This window comes from Vanacampus margaritifer, chromosome 20, assembly GCF_051991255.1.
Source record: "Vanacampus margaritifer isolate UIUO_Vmar chromosome 20, RoL_Vmar_1.0, whole genome shotgun sequence".
Classification (NCBI taxonomy): Eukaryota; Metazoa; Chordata; class Actinopteri; order Syngnathiformes; family Syngnathidae; genus Vanacampus; species Vanacampus margaritifer.
In genome coordinates this window covers 6,207,910-6,227,173 of record NC_135451.1, presented here as the reverse complement: position 1 = coordinate 6,227,173, position 19,264 = coordinate 6,207,910, and the positions used below count along the sequence as shown (strand labels likewise).

At 37.9% G+C, this 19,264-nt stretch overlaps 1 protein-coding gene and 1 long non-coding RNA gene across 4 annotated transcripts in view; both read left to right on the top strand.

Annotated features, from left to right (window-relative positions):
* LOC144040728 (uncharacterized) overlaps positions 1 to 11,527 on the top strand; it is a 37,814-nt gene extending 26,287 nt beyond the window's left edge. For 2 of the 3 annotated variants that reach the window (XR_013289816.1, XR_013289817.1), the window contains 2 exons: positions 8,404 to 8,520; positions 9,108 to 9,804. This is a non-coding gene — a long non-coding RNA (uncharacterized LOC144040728). Of the gene's footprint in view, positions 1 to 8,403; positions 8,521 to 9,107; positions 9,805 to 10,033 lie in introns of those variants that run through there. The other variant, XR_013289818.1, reaches the window with a different exon arrangement.
* On the top strand, positions 177 to 4,201 carry LOC144039994 (uncharacterized). Its single transcript, XM_077553714.1, has 2 exons — positions 177 to 381; positions 2,376 to 4,201. The coding sequence occupies exons 1-2, from the start codon at positions 304 to 306 to the stop codon at positions 3,126 to 3,128; spliced, it is 831 nt and encodes a 276-aa protein (XP_077409840.1). The 5' UTR covers positions 177 to 303; the 3' UTR covers positions 3,129 to 4,201.
* Positions 11,528 to 19,264: the final 7,737 nt, after the last annotated feature.

The following is a 19,264-nucleotide window of genomic DNA, read 5'->3' as shown; positions in this document are numbered from 1 at the left end:
GACAAGAAGTGTATAAAAATATATCTGCCTTTATATAATGCCCGCCCAGTTTACCATTAGATAATGCTTATTACGGGACGCAGAGCATGCTATGACCCCTTTTCTCTTTTATGTCTTTGTTCCTTTGTGACCATGACTTTGGGCCCTTATGACTTCAGTAGTGTCAATATTCTGCTTACTTCATTTATTTGATTGAGATGAGGAGTCGTCGGAGCTAGGCAGGGTGCAAGCCTGCAACAACCATCTGCTAAACCCTGCAACAGGCTCTCTTCAATACTAAAAGGTTATTTAGGAACCACAAAAATGGATGAGACAGGGAACATGAACCTTGTGATGAATGGGAACATTGAGAATGCTGAGCAAGAGTGCCATTCGCTCAGGGTAAGTTTGTCTAACATTTATATATTTTTTAAACAAAGATTACCTAATAGGTCTTTACAAATAGGCTAATACTCATTCAGTATTGTGTTTTTGTTGTATACAGAAGACATTTGAGTTTCAGATCAAAAGAGAATGAATGTTTAGAATGACCACTTTTATGGCATTTCCGTCTAGATGTGTTAAAACACCTTAGGACAGAGCACTGTCTGTTTGAACCCACCCTGTTTTCAAGTTAGCAAAAATATTGGAACAGGCATTATTGAATTAAGTTGAATAACATCTAATATTTCGTGACATAACCCTTACTTGCAATAGCGACTCATACCATTCACTTGACCAATTTAAATGATTTTCCAGGTCTTTACTGCAGTCTTTTTCAGTTCTTTTTTCCTGGGTTTTTATCCCCTAAGGTTCTCCTCCTTCAGGAAAAAAAATGGTAAAAATGTCAAATGCGATGAAATAAAATATGTAGTTCTGAACGTTTGTCTCATATTCATCTTTTGATCTGAAACCGAAATGTTTTAAGTATATGACCAAAAAAATAAATAATTGACCTTGCCGTATTGGAGCGGACAGTTTTTGATTGCATATCATAGAAATATTATGAAGCATGTTTATGCTTGTGGTTGTATTGTGTTGTTGTACTGCAGAAACGCTTTATACCACCAGATACAAATAGCAAAGTCACGAAATAGGCTAACAAATGGAGCAGCTGAATTATCTTTTGACATTGTACAGCTTTACTGGATGCTTTGGATTTATAGCCACACATATGCTGCTGAGATTTCTAGTCAGAGGAACAGGCGACAGTTTTATTTGGATCACATTCAAATTTGTGTTTGTAACAGCACTTGAAAACTCAACATTGTAAATCCTGCGTCCATTTTTCCAAAGTTACGACATTGTTACTCTCATATTAAGTGTTTGAAAAAATATATATATATATATATATATATATATATATATATATATATATTTGAGCTTTACTTGAAAAGCAGATAGTATAGAGTGGATTTTTGAACTGAAAGTGCCATTAAAAGATTTCAGCATTTTAGGGTACATGTATCGGTACATTATTTGGTATCAAAATGGTGGCCAGCAGGATGCAATGTGGTATTCTGCAACTACTCACTTCTAGTTTTGTTGTAATTTTAGGAACTGAGAACCACGTGAACAATACACTTGAAATAGGAAATCGCATTGTTTCTTTGTCAATAATACTCTTAGGCCAGTGGTTCTAAACCTGGGTTCAATTTGGTCAGTCAGTTTCAGGGGCTCGACAGAGGTCAAGATAGAAGGTCAAAGAATAAAAGAACAGTGCTTTCTGAATTCAAAGTGAAGAGAGCCAGATATGATGAAAAGGCTCATTTTTCCTGATTTTATTTACTACTTAAGTCTCGAATTTGAAAAAAAAGTATATTTTGCTAAAATATTCTTTAAATGAATTAATGATTAAATAAATTAAAAAAGACTCGTTAATCAAATAAAATGTCAAATTCCAAATCTTTAAGTTGTCAAAAAAAGAGATGAAAGGTAAATGAGAAAACGTTCAAAAAGTAACCATAAAATATCCTAAAACAAAAGAAAAAAGCAAGAAAATTGTCATAATTGTTTACAAATTGCTAAAAATGTAAAATTTATAACAAAAAAGGCAGTAAAAAATGTCAGAAATATCTACAAAAGAAACAACGGGCAGAAAATGACTAATTTATATGTCCATGATATAGTAATAATAGAAAGATTACAAAAAAAGAAGGTTGAAGAAAATTTATCTCTACTTATTGGATGCTCCTCTCATATTTTTGTGTTACGGTGCAGCTCTTATTAGGGCCCTCAGTGCATTAGACTAACACTAACACACTGTTTCCTTCTTCACAATGTTTTGCGGCTCCAGACACCTCTGGGTTAGGCCAAACAAATTATATGTCCCAGTGTGAAATTAAGTAATATATTTTATTGTTAATGAACATATGCAATGTCTTTATGTCTTCCAGGCACAGCAACATAAGCATTGTGATACTGTAGAGGACGTATGCCACACATCCCAACCAAACTGCTTTGTTTTTGATGAGAGCTCTGCTCAAGCAGATGGAGGTGCTGCCCCGAGGGAGCACCAGGAGCGACAAGGCCACCGCGAAAATATGGAACATGCCAATACACTGGAGCTGAAACAAAAGCTCAAGGAAAAAGAGAAAGAGGTGAACTGCCTTCTCACCGCGTTGACTGACGCTGAGATGCTCACCGCGTTCATCAGCAAGTTGTGGATGGATGCTTACGAGCAGCTCAAAATGACTTGGGAGGACAACTCCAACAACATGGTGGCAGCCATAAACGCAGAGTGGCAGAAGTGGTGGGCCTACCGAGAGCAAGAGACCGCCGAGCAGTTTCAGACGCAGTGGGAGAACATGCAGTGGCACATGAACGACATGACGGCCCAACTCGAGAGCATGCAGAGGCACAATTTAGAAATGTCTGCCTACTTCCGAAGTGAAATGGAGAGCCTCAAACAGCACATGGGCCAGGTCATCCACGAAAAGGATGACATGATTGCAAAATTGCAACAGGAAAACTGCATTCTTGCAACGGAGCGTGGCGAGACGTCACACAGTTTTAAAAATGAGACTACAAAAAAGCAACAAAGTCTAAACGCTTCAGAGGCCCAACTGAGAGTGGAGCAAAAGGCAACGATAGCCCTTTTTAATGTGGTTGAAGACACCGGTAGCGATCCAAACCATGATACACAATGAAGCGTGTTGGGTAGAAAATTTACAGTAGGACTTGGATCTTAATAATTCATTTAAATATTATCTAAATAAATAAATATATCTATTTACATGGGCACAGGCGATAAAATGAGCTGCAGCTTCCAAAGGACACAGAACATGAAGAGCTGAGACCTGGCAGCATAATAGACAACAAGTAGAGGCAAATGGAGAGAAAGTGCATTTAACAAGGCCAAAAAGCATTGAACAGCAGGGAAAGTGCTTGTAAAAATAGCAACAAGGTGAAACACAAGTGCTGTCACTCAGAAGAAACCAATGCAGCTCAACTACTGCAAGCAAGAATGTGCCAAAATAAGGAGTGTGAAAAACAATGTTACAGATTTCTACAACTATGATGCAGACCTTGCCCTTCCACCTCGCAACTTCCTTGCTTCGTTGTAAGGTCAAATACCGCTTTGACTCAAAAGGTTCCTACCTTCTCTGAAGGGGAATAACTGTAGCATGCATTATTCAGAGAAACTGGACTGCGTATGATTCCCTTTCCTGGTCCATTTAAGAGGGATCCTCCCTTGATGAGGACAGTCACCTCATAATAATGGAAGAGGCAAGGGACTGTCACCAATGTGAAACTGCTTTTGTCACCTTTACATTTGCTTTTAACTCACTGGAAATGCAACTTTACATTTATGGTTAATAATTAAGCCTTAAATTGTCCCACTGTGGGGTATAGTAGAAGTAGAAGTTATGAATGTAATCAAGTCTATTTAGCGCTATTCTGATCATATCATTCACACACATTTTTCACACACACACAAGCTTCATGAAGCACTTGTGATACCCTTTAACTCCTCTAGGTGGCACTCTTGGTAAAGATACAGTGGAAATGTAAAAATTTACATTGCACTTGCCTTTATCTTTAAACCACCTAGAGTAAACATCACAAGTGTTTCATAAAGGTTCATGAAGCTTCATTTTCCCATCATTATTTTTTTGTCATTTTAAATGACAACAGTTGATCACAATGGAAGGAATCCTAAAAATACTTAAATGTGTGACGTATTCTGAAGACTTAAAAATGATTAAAAGATTGCAAAGGCTTTGTTTTGTTTTGTTTTTAATTTGAGATGGCATATGTGCTTTAGGTCTTACTCAGTAAGGTACACATTTTTTCTTCATTTGAGTAACAAGTTAAAAGAAACAAAACATTTACAACAAAAGCTATACAAAGGTGGTACTCAAAAGGCGCAGGTAGAAGTTCGGAGAACTTACAATGATCCTACCCTTTATTTTCCATCATTTTGGTTATACATATTTTTCATATGACAGAACCTCAAACTGAGGACTATTATAATAATACAAATTAAAAATGTACTTATTTATACAAGTAACACAAGAAAATGGACATCAAATATACAATATAAAAAATTGGGCACAAACAAAATGCTCGTTTATGGTCATAGTTTGAAAATAACTCAAAAACATTGTATAAATAGTACACGTTTGTAATCGTACAATGTAAAAAAAACTGAAGACAATTGAGAAGAAAATAGTCTCAATAGACTATGAATATAAGAAAACCTTGCAAGAAAAGAAGTGATAGTTAAACCCCTCTTGCTCATTAGTTATTTAATTCCTCCGCATATTTCCGCATAAAGTAATTTGTATATATCTTTTTAAAAAGTTCATACACGTTTTAATATCAGATTCAAGGTCTGGCATATTTTTGTTTTTTCTACCTTCATTTACAAAAGCATCTGGAATTGATCAGACACTGGGTCCTTTTCATATCACTGCGTTTATGGTACTCCAAAATCCTTTAATATTGTCCTTTTTTGGGTAATAATACACTACAATACTGTTCTTTCCCCCCTTCCCCCCATTTTTTTTTTTTTTTTACAATTTCTCATAGTTGCGAGCTTATTTTTTTATTTGTTATACTTAATTTCAGACGCATTAGTTTTTTCTTTCAAGAAATGTATATACAACCAATTCTCTAATCCTTTGGTCATCCATGTTTTTAAACATATTTTTCTTTGAGAATTATTATATATATATATATTTTTAGTTATGGGGCAGTACAAGTCATACAACGTTTTGTATGTACTCAGGAACATATAGTAAGCTGCATTCATTCACTTCAGTTATCTACAAGAAGGATTTGCAGCTTTGGTTTGCAAAACTTCTCTTAAAGAGGCATTTATCGATTCATCAGTTATTTTTTTCATAGGTCTAAAAGTGCACTTCCCTGCGTCAATACTTTTTTATTTGTAGAGATCAAAAATAGGTAAGTGATCACTTACGCCCGTTAATAAATAATAATATAAATAATAAAATCCCTTGGTATAACTTATTCCAAAACATTGGTAAATTTGTTATCAATGAAGAACTATGGGACGTTACACAAGTGAGTCGTAATATTTTTGGGTATAGTGAGAGACTATAGACAACGTATTTAAAAAAGTTTCTGATGGCTTATGCTTGTCTGATTTCAACAAATCAACATTGAAGTCCCCACATACAATTTATTTTGTCTTAAATTCCCATAACATTTTTCAATACAATCAATAAATATATCCATGTTTGAACCTGAAGTTCTGTAAATGCATCTTATTAGTAAGTTTTTTCTTTTCTCAAAAAACAATTCAATTGTAATACATTACATTACATCATCAATGTTTAAAGTCATATTTTTCACATTCTTTTTAAAATTATTCTTCACATATAATGCTCCACTTTTGCTATTTCTATTTTTGATTAAACATTTCATATCATTCAATATCAAAGTTGTCAGATCTTTCACTTGCAATCCATGTATCTAAAATTGCAATTACATCAAAGAAGTTGTGAATTTAGAAAGAAAGTCCCTTATACTCTAATGTTATCCTTCTCTTCGTTCATTTTTAAAACTTTGATTTCCTCCATAAAACAACATACCCACCAAAATATTTTTCAAGTACAATACTGTATCATGTAATCTACTAGAAGAAAGATGAGATGCTAAGTCATATGATGGCACATGATCGAAACACAGGAGGGGAGGAGATCGGGAGCAAATCTGCCTGTGACTATTGTGACATGCCTGTTATCTGCTTTGCAGCAGTGCATAAAAGATCCAAACTGAAACTAAACTACTAGATCGATATTATAGTCCAGTATACTGTAGATCCGATATCAATACTGACTTGGTATCGATCATATTGATATTTGGATCGATCCGCCCACCACTAACTTTAGCTTTTCACTATCACTTAATCATAGTTAGCAGCAGTCAAACCATTGCCTCGTCTTCTCAAAGCATCTCCAATGGTTCATGTGGTTGCCAGGCCACACATGATCGATGCCTCCTGCACTTCTCCCGTCACAAGCGCTGCTCTGAGGTAATAACCAGCGTGACCCATTTCAAAAACACTTCCCTTTTTTTGTTCTGAAACACTCTTTAATCCTGGCAGCATTCAGACACCGCCTGCCACACACGCAAGTCCACTGACAAAAACACATGCCGCCTCTGGGCAAATCAGGACTGAGTCAGCTATTGGAAATAAGGCAATGAAGGCGAAGCACTTGATATGCAGGCATCTGCTTTGTGGCTTATCTCCACTGCTCAACTGTGCCGAGCAATTGCTGCTTGGCTGGCCCAATGAAAAACCCCTCCCCTCCTTCCAACCCATCCTCCACACCCTCGCCCCCTTGGACTCATTTTGTCTCCACTTCGCTTTTCTGCCTGCTTGGAAGGACATTATTGGAATAATTTCCAATCATGTCAATTGTAATTAAATGGATGATTTCCCACTAATGTGGAAGCTAGTCTAGTACTGTTGAGACACACCACATGAAGCATGGAAAGGTCTGCTTGAGTTATAAAATAAATAAAATGAATCACCATTGTAAATTCCTGATTTTTTGTTGTTGTCTTTTTCTGGAGAGCTCAGTATTGTTCATTCGGTAATTTTACCGATTTAACATGTCATCATCATTGCTCTCTTTTTTATTTATTTTTAAGATTTTATTATAATTTTTTTAAATAAATTTTTGTTTTGTATGTGGGTGAGTATGTGTACATGTAGGTGCATGTGCGTGTGTGTGTGTGTGTGCGTGCGTGTGTGTGTATTCATTAGTTCACCTAAAACCTATTAAAAATCCCATACCGTTCACCTAAATCGAATACTTCAGAATCCAGCTAGAGTCGTGAGGTTATCAGGAGACCCGAGGAAGGATCAAAGAAAAGAAAGGAAAGTGAAATCCAGCACTGACCAGACATTACCTACTACCCACCGGGTTACCAACTAGAGTCTTTCACCAACCCCAGAAACATCTAAATTCCAACAAATTAGGGAGACCTCAAGAGACCAAAGGAGAGACTGAGGAAAGGAAGGAAGGACAGATGAAGTAGAGTGAGATCCATAGACATCAGCCTCCACCGATTCAACGACCTGAGGAAGAAGCAGATTGTGTTTGAGTTTCGATAGATGCTGGTGTTTCATGCATGAAAATCTCCACCAAAGAGGGGAGCCGTCGACCCCCGCCAGGACAGAGCAAGCGCAACACCTCAGGGCCCCCCAGGCCACGGCAGCGCCAAGGGACAACCCCCGGGCCCCGCAGGGGCCACCAGCTGGAGAGCAAACCCAGGAGCCAGGAGTGACCCCCACCCCAACACGGCCCGCGCCCCCAACCCAACGCAGCAGGACGGGACACTGCAGGCCCGCCAGGCACCCCACCGGTCCACAGCCCCCGCTCCCCCCACGACCCCCCCGCCATCCACCCGAACCCAGTTCCAGCCGCCCCCAAACCGCCAGCCCCCCAGGCCCTGACCCACAAACCCCGGGGACCCCCCATATCCAGGCATCGGTGCCGAAGAGGGACCGGACAGCGGAGCGGAGAGGGCACCCGTGCCCACCCCACCTCCCGCCGCATGGAGGGACGGAACACCGGGTGCAGAAGGGGAGATGGGCGGCACCCCCGAACCCCAGGCCCAGTGGGGAAAGGCCCCGGTCGTCACTCCAGCGTTCCTAGTGAAAGCTAACCCTGTTACTGAGTTCGTCAGCTCGCCGACTGGCGAACTCTACCCCTACACCTTGAATGTGACCCCACCCAGTGTATATACAAGTGTGTGTGTGTTGTTTTTTTTTGCGATAGTAAGGGCAAAAAAAAAAAAGAAAAAAAAGAAGTAAATTCCTGATGTAATCGATGCTTATTAAATGCATCATTGGTGTCATTAGTTCAAACTTACCTGACAATTGAATAAATAATGAATGTTCTAAGCCCTGCAATTGACTTTTTTTTCTTTTCTTTTTTAAATTAGGTGGATCGAACCCGCACCACGACCACATATCTTTGCAAGCACAGAGTCCTACCAGTGAGCTATAATTCTGCGCCAACGGAACCGTTTAACACCTTGTATAAACGCTCAAGAAGTGAGGTATGTGAGAAGCTGACCTACTTTTTTTCTTTAAAAATAGATAATGTTATACAGTATGCAACAATAATGCGCACACACAAAATCTGCCCCCCCCCCCCCCTTATACCCCTCACAATCGACTCAGGAGCAGCCCGTGGTATAGATGAGGAGGCATAAATATGACACCTTGTTTTAAAATGTAGATTTATTTATGGTGGGATGGTGACTAGTAAATCTGCCTTATAGGTTCTGGGTTCCAATTTTGGCTCTTTAGTGTGTGGAGTTTCAGTGCCTATTGTGTGACTGAACTGCTTGTCTGCATGCTACCAGAGTTTTATGATCCAAGGCGCAGGTCGTACTTACTTTTATTTGCAATGATGGTTGACCTTTACAAAACCTTTTCACAGTGAAATATGTTCCAACCAATTTGTTATTCAATAGGGAGGTCTTAGTTGGAAATAATTAACGTTTAATGAGATGGATCAAAAGTTTGGTGTGCCACTGGAGGTCATTCCGATCGTTTTTATTTGCTAAAACACATGCAACATTTTGTCTCTTGTTTGATTGTAACATCACTCGAAAGCTGCTCCTTTCATCCTTTTGTGCAGGGAGAATATCACAAGTGGCAGCAAGAGTGTTGAGGCGTGATGGGGCGCAGCCAGTATCTCCAATGGGATGTTGAAATATTCAAAGATTTCCCACAGCATGAAAGATGTGGAATCCTCAGAATGCATGTAAATCTTTTTTTTTGCAAGCGAGCATCTAATCAGTTCATGAAGAGGTCTATCAAGTCACCTGACCACCTAGTTCAGAAATAAAATAAAACATGTTTAATCAGGAGCATGACATAAAATCATGTAAGTGTTCAACGTGAACACATTTGCAGAATGAAAGGAGTTATGACATTCATATTCACTTCTGGTATGATGAATATGTGATAATTAATTTTATCTAGCAGCGGGGAGGAAAGTGAGCCATTTGTGTGATAGTTGTTCAAAATGACTGCAAAAAATGTTGCTGACACGGAAACAAAAAAGCCGCAACATGGGGCATGGAACGCTTTATTAAGACCGCCAGCACGATCTAATGAGTTTCAGTGTCTTATTATTGTAAAACTGTACTGCATCATTATTTTTTCATTGTTATGGATATTACCAGAGAAAGCTGCTATATGATCTTGATATAATGTCTTTGCATTTGACAAGGTGAAGTAGTAGCTATTGTGGCTCATTACCGGAGGTCATTTTCAATGCACTCCACCAAGTTATTCTAAAAAAAATAAAACAGCATGTATGAACAGGATATAAAAACATCTACAGACCCAAATTCTGTTCAAATGTTCTGTTTTTGTGATATCAAATATAGATGATCAAGATGAATTATGATATATATATATATATATATATATATATATATATATATATATATATATATACACACAACAACATGATTTATAATTCTGGTTGCAGCTCACTTGAATTGTGCATATTTTGGTTCAACTTTCTATGTATAACCTCTGAATGTATTCTCGTAGGGTATTCCTGTGCCAGTGCAGAGCAGAAAAGCCGACTTGTCAGTTGTTTCCAGTTCACAGCTACCCAATAACTTTTGCAGCTCTGACACCCACCGTGATGCTCACATCGATCATGCACAAACGTCTATGCACATGTGCAGCAGTTATGCGGTTGCTATCACACGGCCTATGTTTAGCTCGTTCAATGTCATGAGGCCGGGTGGCCGTATATCCGTGGTGTCAGCATTATGTAAAGGTGGAAGTATTCCTTCTGTGGCTCTCATATGCTATGTTGTGAGTTGATACTTTTAATGTACGTTCCACAAAACAGCTGTAAAATATATATATATATCTATATATATATACAGACGCTCCCCAACTTACGAACGAGTTACGTTCCGAGCGATCGTTCGTAAGGTGAATTCGTTCGTAAGTTGCTTCAGTGCTATATTTTGTATTATAATTTATGTTTAAAGAGAATACGTACAGTACTGTACTAAGTATGTTAGAGAGAGAAAGCGAGAGACACACACAGTATGTACATGTACGTAATAAGATAAATAAAATGAAGTTTAACTTACTTTTGGAAGATGTACTCGATGCTTAAGGAGATGATGGAGGAGGAAGAGGAGGATTTTATATCATGAGAGGTTCTTCGTCGTCGCTGGAATGGGCTTCAAAAGTTACTTCCTCCTCCGTAACGTCAATGTAGGAAGAAGTTGAGGGTCGAGGAGAAGAAGATGAGGGTTGATGAGTATCTTCCTTGGAGGATTTACTAGAAACTGGCCGAAAGAAGCGATCTAACGACGATTGCACAGTTTTCTTCTTTTTTCATCATAAATGATGCGGTAGCACTGTATGGCATCATTCAATTGATTTGCAACCTTTGTGCAACGTTCAATATTTGGGTCTTGCTGCTCGAAGAGTGCGATGGCTTTATCTATGAGCGACAGGCGTTTCTTCTTCCTCCTCCTCGACACGTTGCTGAGCCTCCAATGCTGGGTGATTTTTCACAGCGCCAAGCGTCGGTATTAGCGGCGGAAAGAAGCACTACTCGGAAAAAGGCGCGCATACAAAATCTAACTTACAGCATCTCTTTACGAACATTTTTCGACATACTGTACGCGCAGACATGTTCGTATGTACCGTTGTTCGGAACTCGAATGTTCGTAAGTAGGGGAGCGTCTGTATATATGAATGTATGACTTTTAAATCAAATACAATGATGGACTTTAACAAGACAAGTATGTATTCTCCAGGGACCCAAGCAAGAAGGCATTGGGTGCCCCGGCGGCCATTCGTAGTATACATAATACATAATTTTAAAATTGCACACCTGCATCTTCAATAAGCAATCAACATTAATTGTGCTTCATTCAAGTGACTTGTTTTGTTTTAGTTTGTTTAACTTTAGCAAGAATCCTTCTAAGTGATTCAGAAAATGTGAAAATCTAATTACTAATCACATGGCCGTTTGAAAAAAAAAAAAGCTTTACTATATACACGGTTGTTAAAAAAAAAACGCCTTACTATACATGTTTATTTTAAACACCTTAGTATACATGGTTGACTGGTTGTTTAAAAAACACCTTACTATATATAGTCGATTTGAAAAAAAGACAACCTTCCTATACATGGTCTTTTTTTTTTTTAACTAAAAGCTTTACTACTTTTCATTATCATTTACAAAAAATAAAAAATAATCAGCCTTACTATACATGGTTGTTGTTTTTTTTAAACAAAACCCCCACACCTGATTCAGGGAATTTGAGACGATCAATTGTCATTGCTGCACTGCTAATATGAAGTATATGTGGTTTGTGTCAAAACTGTTGGCCCTCTGGGGGTCCCTGCTGGCTAAGGGGCCCCAAGCAATTGCCTGACTTGCCTAATGGTAAACTACGCCTCTGCCTACTCGTGACCGAAAGAACAAGATCCCGGATACAAGTGGCCGAAATTAGTTTCCTTTGACGCTTCTCTCCCTTAGAGAAAGGGTGAGAAGTCAAGCCGCTGCTCCTCCACATTGAGAAGAACCAGTTGAGGTGGCTCAGGCATCTGGTTTAGATGCCTCCTGGACGCTTCCCTTGAGAGGTGTTCCGGGTATGTCCCACCGGCGGGAGGCCCCAGGGACGAGACTATGTCTCTCGGCTGGCCTGGGAACGCCTTGGGATCCTGCTGGAGGAGCTGGTTGAAGTGGTTAGGGAGGCTGACCCGACCCCCGATAAGCGCTAGATGATGGATAGATGGTTCGTTATAGGCTTCAGGTTCGTATTGTTCCTACTCAAAATTCAGTATTGTTCCTATTCAAAATTCTAAATTTTCAGCTCATCCAATTTGTGTTGCCATCCAATCTGATATATTTCACCCATGCAAAACCTTTCCACATTCCACATAGTTCTCCATTTTTTTACCCATTTATTTCAATTTGCCATTCAATTCCAATGACACATTCAACAATCGGTGTCCATTCCACATTTTTTACTCACATATTGCACACTTTCATAATATCATTTCAACAAAATACATATAATTAAATATCATTCAATATCTTTCCACATTTTTCAATACTTGCATTTTCACCTCAACCATTCAAGACCATTCTATATCGCTCAATATAATTTAATATCATATCTAATTATTCAATATCATTCAACATAATTCTATTTATTTCAACAACATTCCACCTCATTCAAAATAATTCCACATTTCAGTATTTTTTTCATTCAGTATTCCCAAACAATTTCTCCATAAATTGTTTCATGTAGTTTGCAAATCAAAGTGACTGAAAATAAGCATGTAGCTTGTGCCCTGCGATTGGCTGGAAACCACTCAGGGTATACACCCCCTTTTGCTCAAAGTCAGCTGGGATAGTCACGCTAATAAGGATAGGCAGTATACAAAATGGATCACTTCACTTTCCTTTCTTTTCTTTGGTCCTTCCTCGGGTCTCCTGACGGCCTCACGACTCTGGCTGGAAGTGTTCGGTGTAGGTGAACGGTATGGGATTTTTTAATAGGTTTTAGGTGAACTAATGAATACACACACACTCGCACGCACGCACGCACACACGCACATACACATTCTCACCCACATACAAAAAATAAATAAAAAGAGCAATGATGATGACATGTCAAATCGGTAAAATTACCAAATGAACAATACTGAGCTCTCCAAGAAAAAAAAAAAATTAAAAAGAAAAAGAAAAAAGACAATGGATCCCTGTAATGTGTGTGTTTATTTCTTCACAAATTGCAAAAAGCATAAACTAAAGTCACTGGTGAGAGTTTTCAGCCTTGTGTGTGGTATACATAGTTAGTGCCTCACCATCTGAGAAAAAATGTGTCATGTATCTGTGTCGACTGTACAAAAAATGGCATGTTAAAAGCAGACCAACCGCCAGAGTTTTTGTGAATAAGGCAATCAGTGATGGTACATTTGACAATGGTGGCATGAAAGATGAAAGCAGTCTAACTGTGTGTGTTGCTAATTGCTGTATTGTGGGCCGCCCGCCTGCCACCTCCACTGTGACACACCAATTCATCAGATATCACAGGCAGATCGAACCAATGACTCATGTCTAAGCCTGCCGCTGACAAATATCCCCAAAACCCTTTCTTGCTGTCTGGTGCCTTCAGCCAGCATGTTACTTATTAGCGAGCTGACTGTCACTCTTCAGCTCCTCAATCTGGCATCGGAGCTTGATGCAAAGGGGCAATAAAAAGTTTGACGTTTTTATTCAAAGATGGATACGCAACTAAAAGTGTATTACTATGAGGTGCTACTTTTGCAAGCAGCGTGCCACCTTCTCTCTCAACACCCCATTGCTTGGCTTAATAAGGGAAGGATACGCTCACTCCCACAGCGCATTTTTACTCACAGACTGTCTACTTTCATCCTGTTTTCCGAGATAGTGTCTGTTATTAAGCAAATGAGTTGCTGCTCCATAGCTTTGGCCATCAGATAGCTGTGATTAAAGGTTAATGACGGGACTGTTCAATGGGAAATAGGACCATGGGGAAACCATGCATGACACCTTGCTATGCACATGGTTCGGGTCTCGACTTTGTATGCGTGTATTGTTTACCAGATTTTTTTTTTATACATAAGTGATATCTCTAGTCTTAATCTCATTTCAATACAAATCAAACTTTATTTATATTGCACTTTTCATACATAAAATACAACTCAAAGTGTCGTGCAATTAAAATATCCATAGTACAATGTAAAATGAAAATGTCATGTACAAGTGCACTCAAAATTATTTAAACCCCTTTAGCATATATATAAAAAAAAAAAAAAAAAAAAAGGAGAGCAATGATGATGACATGTCAAATCGGTAAAATTACCAAATGATCAATACTGAGCTCTCCAGAAAAATTTAAAAAAAAAATAAAAATAAAATAAAAATAAACTCCTTTAGCAGCCATTCATGCGTATTGATGACTATGCAAATGTATATTTTTATTTATTCCCATTTAATTAAAAATAAATAAACTGAACGATATGTACACAAGCTAATGATTTAAAAAAAATATATATTGTTTGGCATAATACAAAAAAAATGAGGCTCTGCAAAAAAAATACTTTTTTTGTTGACATTTTATATTTAAATTATGATTGTATGTAAAAGATAAAAACATACACTTTTTGCGTGCATATTTTTAAATAATTTTTTCTTTACTTAAGACAAAAAAAGTGCAGGTGAAATTCGGCCTCTCTAGTTTGTTCTTGTCCAAGCGAAAACATTGTTAATGGAATAGTAAATGTAGTCTTCTCAAATAACTCTGGAATGGATTATTGTTCATTGCTATTTCAATTTGAAATACATTGAACTCAAGATCTGCAGCTTCTATTGGAGTGAAGATTTCTAAGAAGCTGCGGTTGTAGTCAGAGATGAAGTCGGTACGCTTCTGTTTTCTATAAAAGCCAAAATTTTCAACAAACCTTTCAGTAAAATAAAACTTCCAAAGAATCTGTGCCCTATGAAAAGACATTCCAAAAATGTTCAAGGTAGCTACTGTAAAAGATGATACCAACACAAAAAAATGTATGTGTGCTTAACTGACTCATGACTGGTCTACTTTAAAATATTTGGGTCAAAGCAAGGACTATGTAAAGGATAAAGGATGGTCAACATTTCAAGGATAAATGAGGTCCTACTGTATCAGTGGGTGTTCCTCTTCTGTTCTCTACCAGCCACTATTATTAACTAAAATCAACATTTTCAAAGTTTGCAACTGTGGGAATTATTATTGTCATGTATCATGTAAGAACATGTTCCTAGAATATGTCTATATATCTTTTGCCTGTAGTAAACTGCTACATTTGAAGAGCCCTTTAGCCAGGCTTGATAGAAGCTGCTCTTTGTCTTCAGTGTGTCAAACATGAAAAGAAGGGGAGGGGGGGAGCCAGAATCCTTAAGGCAAGGCAGTGCCAACAGACATTGTGCTTGGCTCGCTGCCCGGTACCATGAGAAGATTCTTTCATTTGGAGCAGCTTTAGCCGCTCCACAGGGGGGATTGAGATTTTCTTCTTACACTAGAAAAATCACTATTTGAATATGAAATGTGTTGGGGGGGGGGGGGGGCTACCGTTACTGTAGCATGAGCACAAAGATTATACTGTCTATTCATCACGGTAGCTTATGGGTTTACTGGTGAATATTACCATAGGATACATGCCCTTGACTCTACAATTCTATTCAACCATTCATCAATTATCTATACTGCTTGTCCTGATCAGGTGAGCTGGAAAACCATGCAAACCCCACACAGGAAGGCCAGAACACAGATTCGAACCAAGAAATTCAGAAGTGGAAGGCAGACCTGCTTACCACCAGGTCACAGTGCGAACTCCATTCGTATCCGGCATAGGGTGAGGATGACAGCATGAAGCAAATCAAAGCGTATGAACTTGACAAAAGGCTGATGTTTCAGTATAGAGATTAGTAGCTGCTCACGGCCAATGCACAACTTGGTTTTGAGTTTGATTTGAGTTTATTAACCCACAGCACATAATCTCTGCCTTAGGTGGTCCTTTACAAAGCCATTTAGCAACGGAACGCATAGGTATCCTCTTAATGACAAGATGGATTACTTAATATTATTTCTAATCACATTTCAAATATGATGTTCTGAATAGCAAAAATGGTTTAGTTAAAACTAATGTGGATGATTGTGAATGAATATGGAAATGTTATTCTAGTTAGCAATCTCTGGAATATTAATTAAATGTGTAAACTTTATTTGATTAGTCCGGTTTTATTTTTTGGTAACAAGCTTGTGCCTGAGGTAAATCTAAAAAAAAAATGGCACACACTCTCTTTTTGTCTGCGACTCTTCTAGCCCCTGCATTGCCATCAGCCAATAACCGTCGCAGCCATTCAAATGTTTTGTGCCTTACAAGAGAGGATTAAAAGGAATACATACTAGCATTGTGTTAAGAGTAGAGAGATCACTGTTACGAAGTTAAAAAAAAAATATTCCAGATGAGTCAGTTTACTAAAGAGTATTATTATGATTATTATTATATAGCTCAGAGAAGGACAGTTTGAATCCCACTGCAAAAAAACAACAACAACAAAAACAGACAAAACATGTCAATTAATTGATTGGGAGATAAAAGTCTGCTTCATGACTACTGTAAAGATGCTCTTAAGCAAGCCCAAGAGACGGAGGGATTGGTGCCATGCTCAACGACATCTCAACAGTGTAGGACTAGCATCTCTCCAACAGCTAGTTGCCATTTTGTGACACCCTGGTTGCAAAGATTGAGCCTTTAACGATGAGCTACTGCCTCCCCCATTCACAAAAGTAACTTCTCTTTTCATCTTGCTTTCCCATCTTCTCCCATTTGCAAGATAAAATGAGCTTGCCAGCGCAGCATTAATACTTTTGGCGGAGAAGTCCAAACATTTTTCATCTCTTAATAGTGAGCAAGATGAGAAAGCAATTGGACCTATGAAAGATGCCCAAACCAAAAATAGCAGCCTGGGTTCACAATAAGGTCAGGTGTTTAATATGGTCCATTATCCAGAACTGTTGAATGTAATCATAACAAGCGAGTGTTTAACTAGATGTAGCAATGACTTCAAAAAGCAGAGGAAAGAAAATAATTGAGGACTGTGACAGTTAATTAATCAGTGTGTGAGCATAAACCTGTGATATATGCAAATAAGGCCCACGAATGGGGCTTTTTCTGGAGTTTACCTAGCCAAAATAAGCAATACATTGGGTGTTTTAATTATGTTTAAATATGTTGTCTTGTCACAAAAGCATTAGAAATGTCAATGATTTGACTGCTTCAGTTATGGAGGAATACACAGCTGTCTCTATATCGATGAGTCATTTTCACAGACAGGGAGTTAACTTAAGACTAAAACTAAAGTCAAGGTCAGTGCACGATAAGGACCGCGTGTTAATGTGGCCTTCTTCTCTTTGTCCTTTGCAGCTCTTAGTATGTGCTTTCAGAGTGTATGTTCGCGCTTCAATGACAACAGCCTCATGGACGACACTGATTCAACATAATGAGGGTCATAGCAAACTAAAAGATCTCTTTATCAAGGGATCAAGTAGAAGGGTGAAGAGAAGTGTAAAAAAAAAAAAAAAAAAAACAATATTAGTTGGTTTTGTCTGTCTTGAGGTGTATCTAATATTTTACATAGTCAGAATACTGTGATTAAGTTTTGGCAGATTGAACTCCATTCTCAAAGCTTTGAAGCATATCAAACACTCCCCTAAACTGAAAAAATGTTGCTGTTACATTGAAAGTAAGCACAGTTTCAAGACTCCCACCATTTTGATCATTTTCCTTGACGCACCAGTGGCAGCCATTTTGTCACTTGCTGTCATCTGAAAGAGGCGTCACTGTTGCTTTAAGGCTCAGATAACGAGCAATCAGCTTGCGAACATCACATGACCAAACATAGAAAACAGGCGAGCTGTGATTGGTCGTTACCTGAGTCCTTAGTAATTGCGATGTCGTTTTCAGTCCATAGTAAGTGACAAAATGGCTGCTCCCTGAGATGGATGAAAACAGGGGAATTTTGCTCACACTTGTTTAGACTTGTGGAGGGGTTGGGGGAGGGGGGTATAAAAATATTCTTGTAAAGGAATATTTTTTGGGGTTGACTTTTTAAAAATCAGAGTGAAAGAATAACATTAGGGTATTTTAATGCTCTCAAATGTCAAAGCGGGTCAAATTTGACCCAAACAATATGGAAGATGGAAAATTCTTACAAGCCTTCAGGTTGGTTTGAGCAACATTTATTGGTCATCATGCATTTCTGTCAGTTTAATAATGGCATGAATATGTTTTGCGAACAAAAGCACACATTTATTAATTTTTTTTAATAGCAAACAATCTTTCCTTCAACCAAAGTGATTGGTTTTATGTCAAGGTCTTAGGCAATGTTACTTTCCAAGACATATTCGTGTTTGTGTGCCTTTTTAAATGTTTAAATGGCAGCTGTGTGTGTGTGTGTGTGTGTGTGTGTGTATACGCGTAAGCATTCATAAATTTCAAGTACCCCCCACCGGTCTAGATCTTGTGGCCTCAATAACTTCGCTTTGATAAGTGACGTTCACTCACCACACAGGCTTGCAGAAGCAATAAATAAGGGCTTATGACATTTTGTAGTTATGAGTGCAGCACAATTAATTGGTATGCGCTCATCTGATTATTTTATACTGATGGTCTTAAAGTGGGTTTTATACAAATATTAACTGTAATTATGACTTTAGTTCGTGATCAAGTGTGTGTGTTCCGACTTTCAGTGCCTACAGTTAAAGTATTTTGGTACTGTAGTAACGGAAATTTGTCATGTAACTGTATATTTGATGTTCTAAATATAAGATATGTTACCAAGATCTGTTAGCATATTTAAATGATTGGCATATGAATTTGAAATGATTACATTAATTTACTATTTTCTTCTTAAAAAAAAAATAATAATACAAATCACCTTACCTTAACACAACATTTGGATATTGATTTATACTTTAATTAATAAAAAAAAAAAAATACTGAATGAAAAAGGATGGGTGTAGGCAATGAACATAAGTTCAATTTAAAAAAACTGAGTTTTTTTTTAAAAATATAATTTTAATAAACAGTATTTGCTGCATGATTTATCTACCTCTATCCATGGTCCTGAAATTGTCATTTTAAAATCCGTAAAAAAAGACATGAGTTAACTTGAAATTGAGTTTACAAGCTTTTGCGTTTACAAGTCCCTTTTTCATCGTATACCCC

Coding starts and splice junctions, on each gene's coding strand:
- LOC144039994 (XM_077553714.1), top strand. CDS start 304: ATGGATGAGACAGGGAACATGAACCTTGTGATGAATGGGAACATTGAG. Junction 382..2,375: donor AAGAGTGCCATTCGCTCAGG/GTAAGTTTGTCT, acceptor TATGTCTTCCAG/GCACAGCAACATAAGCATTG.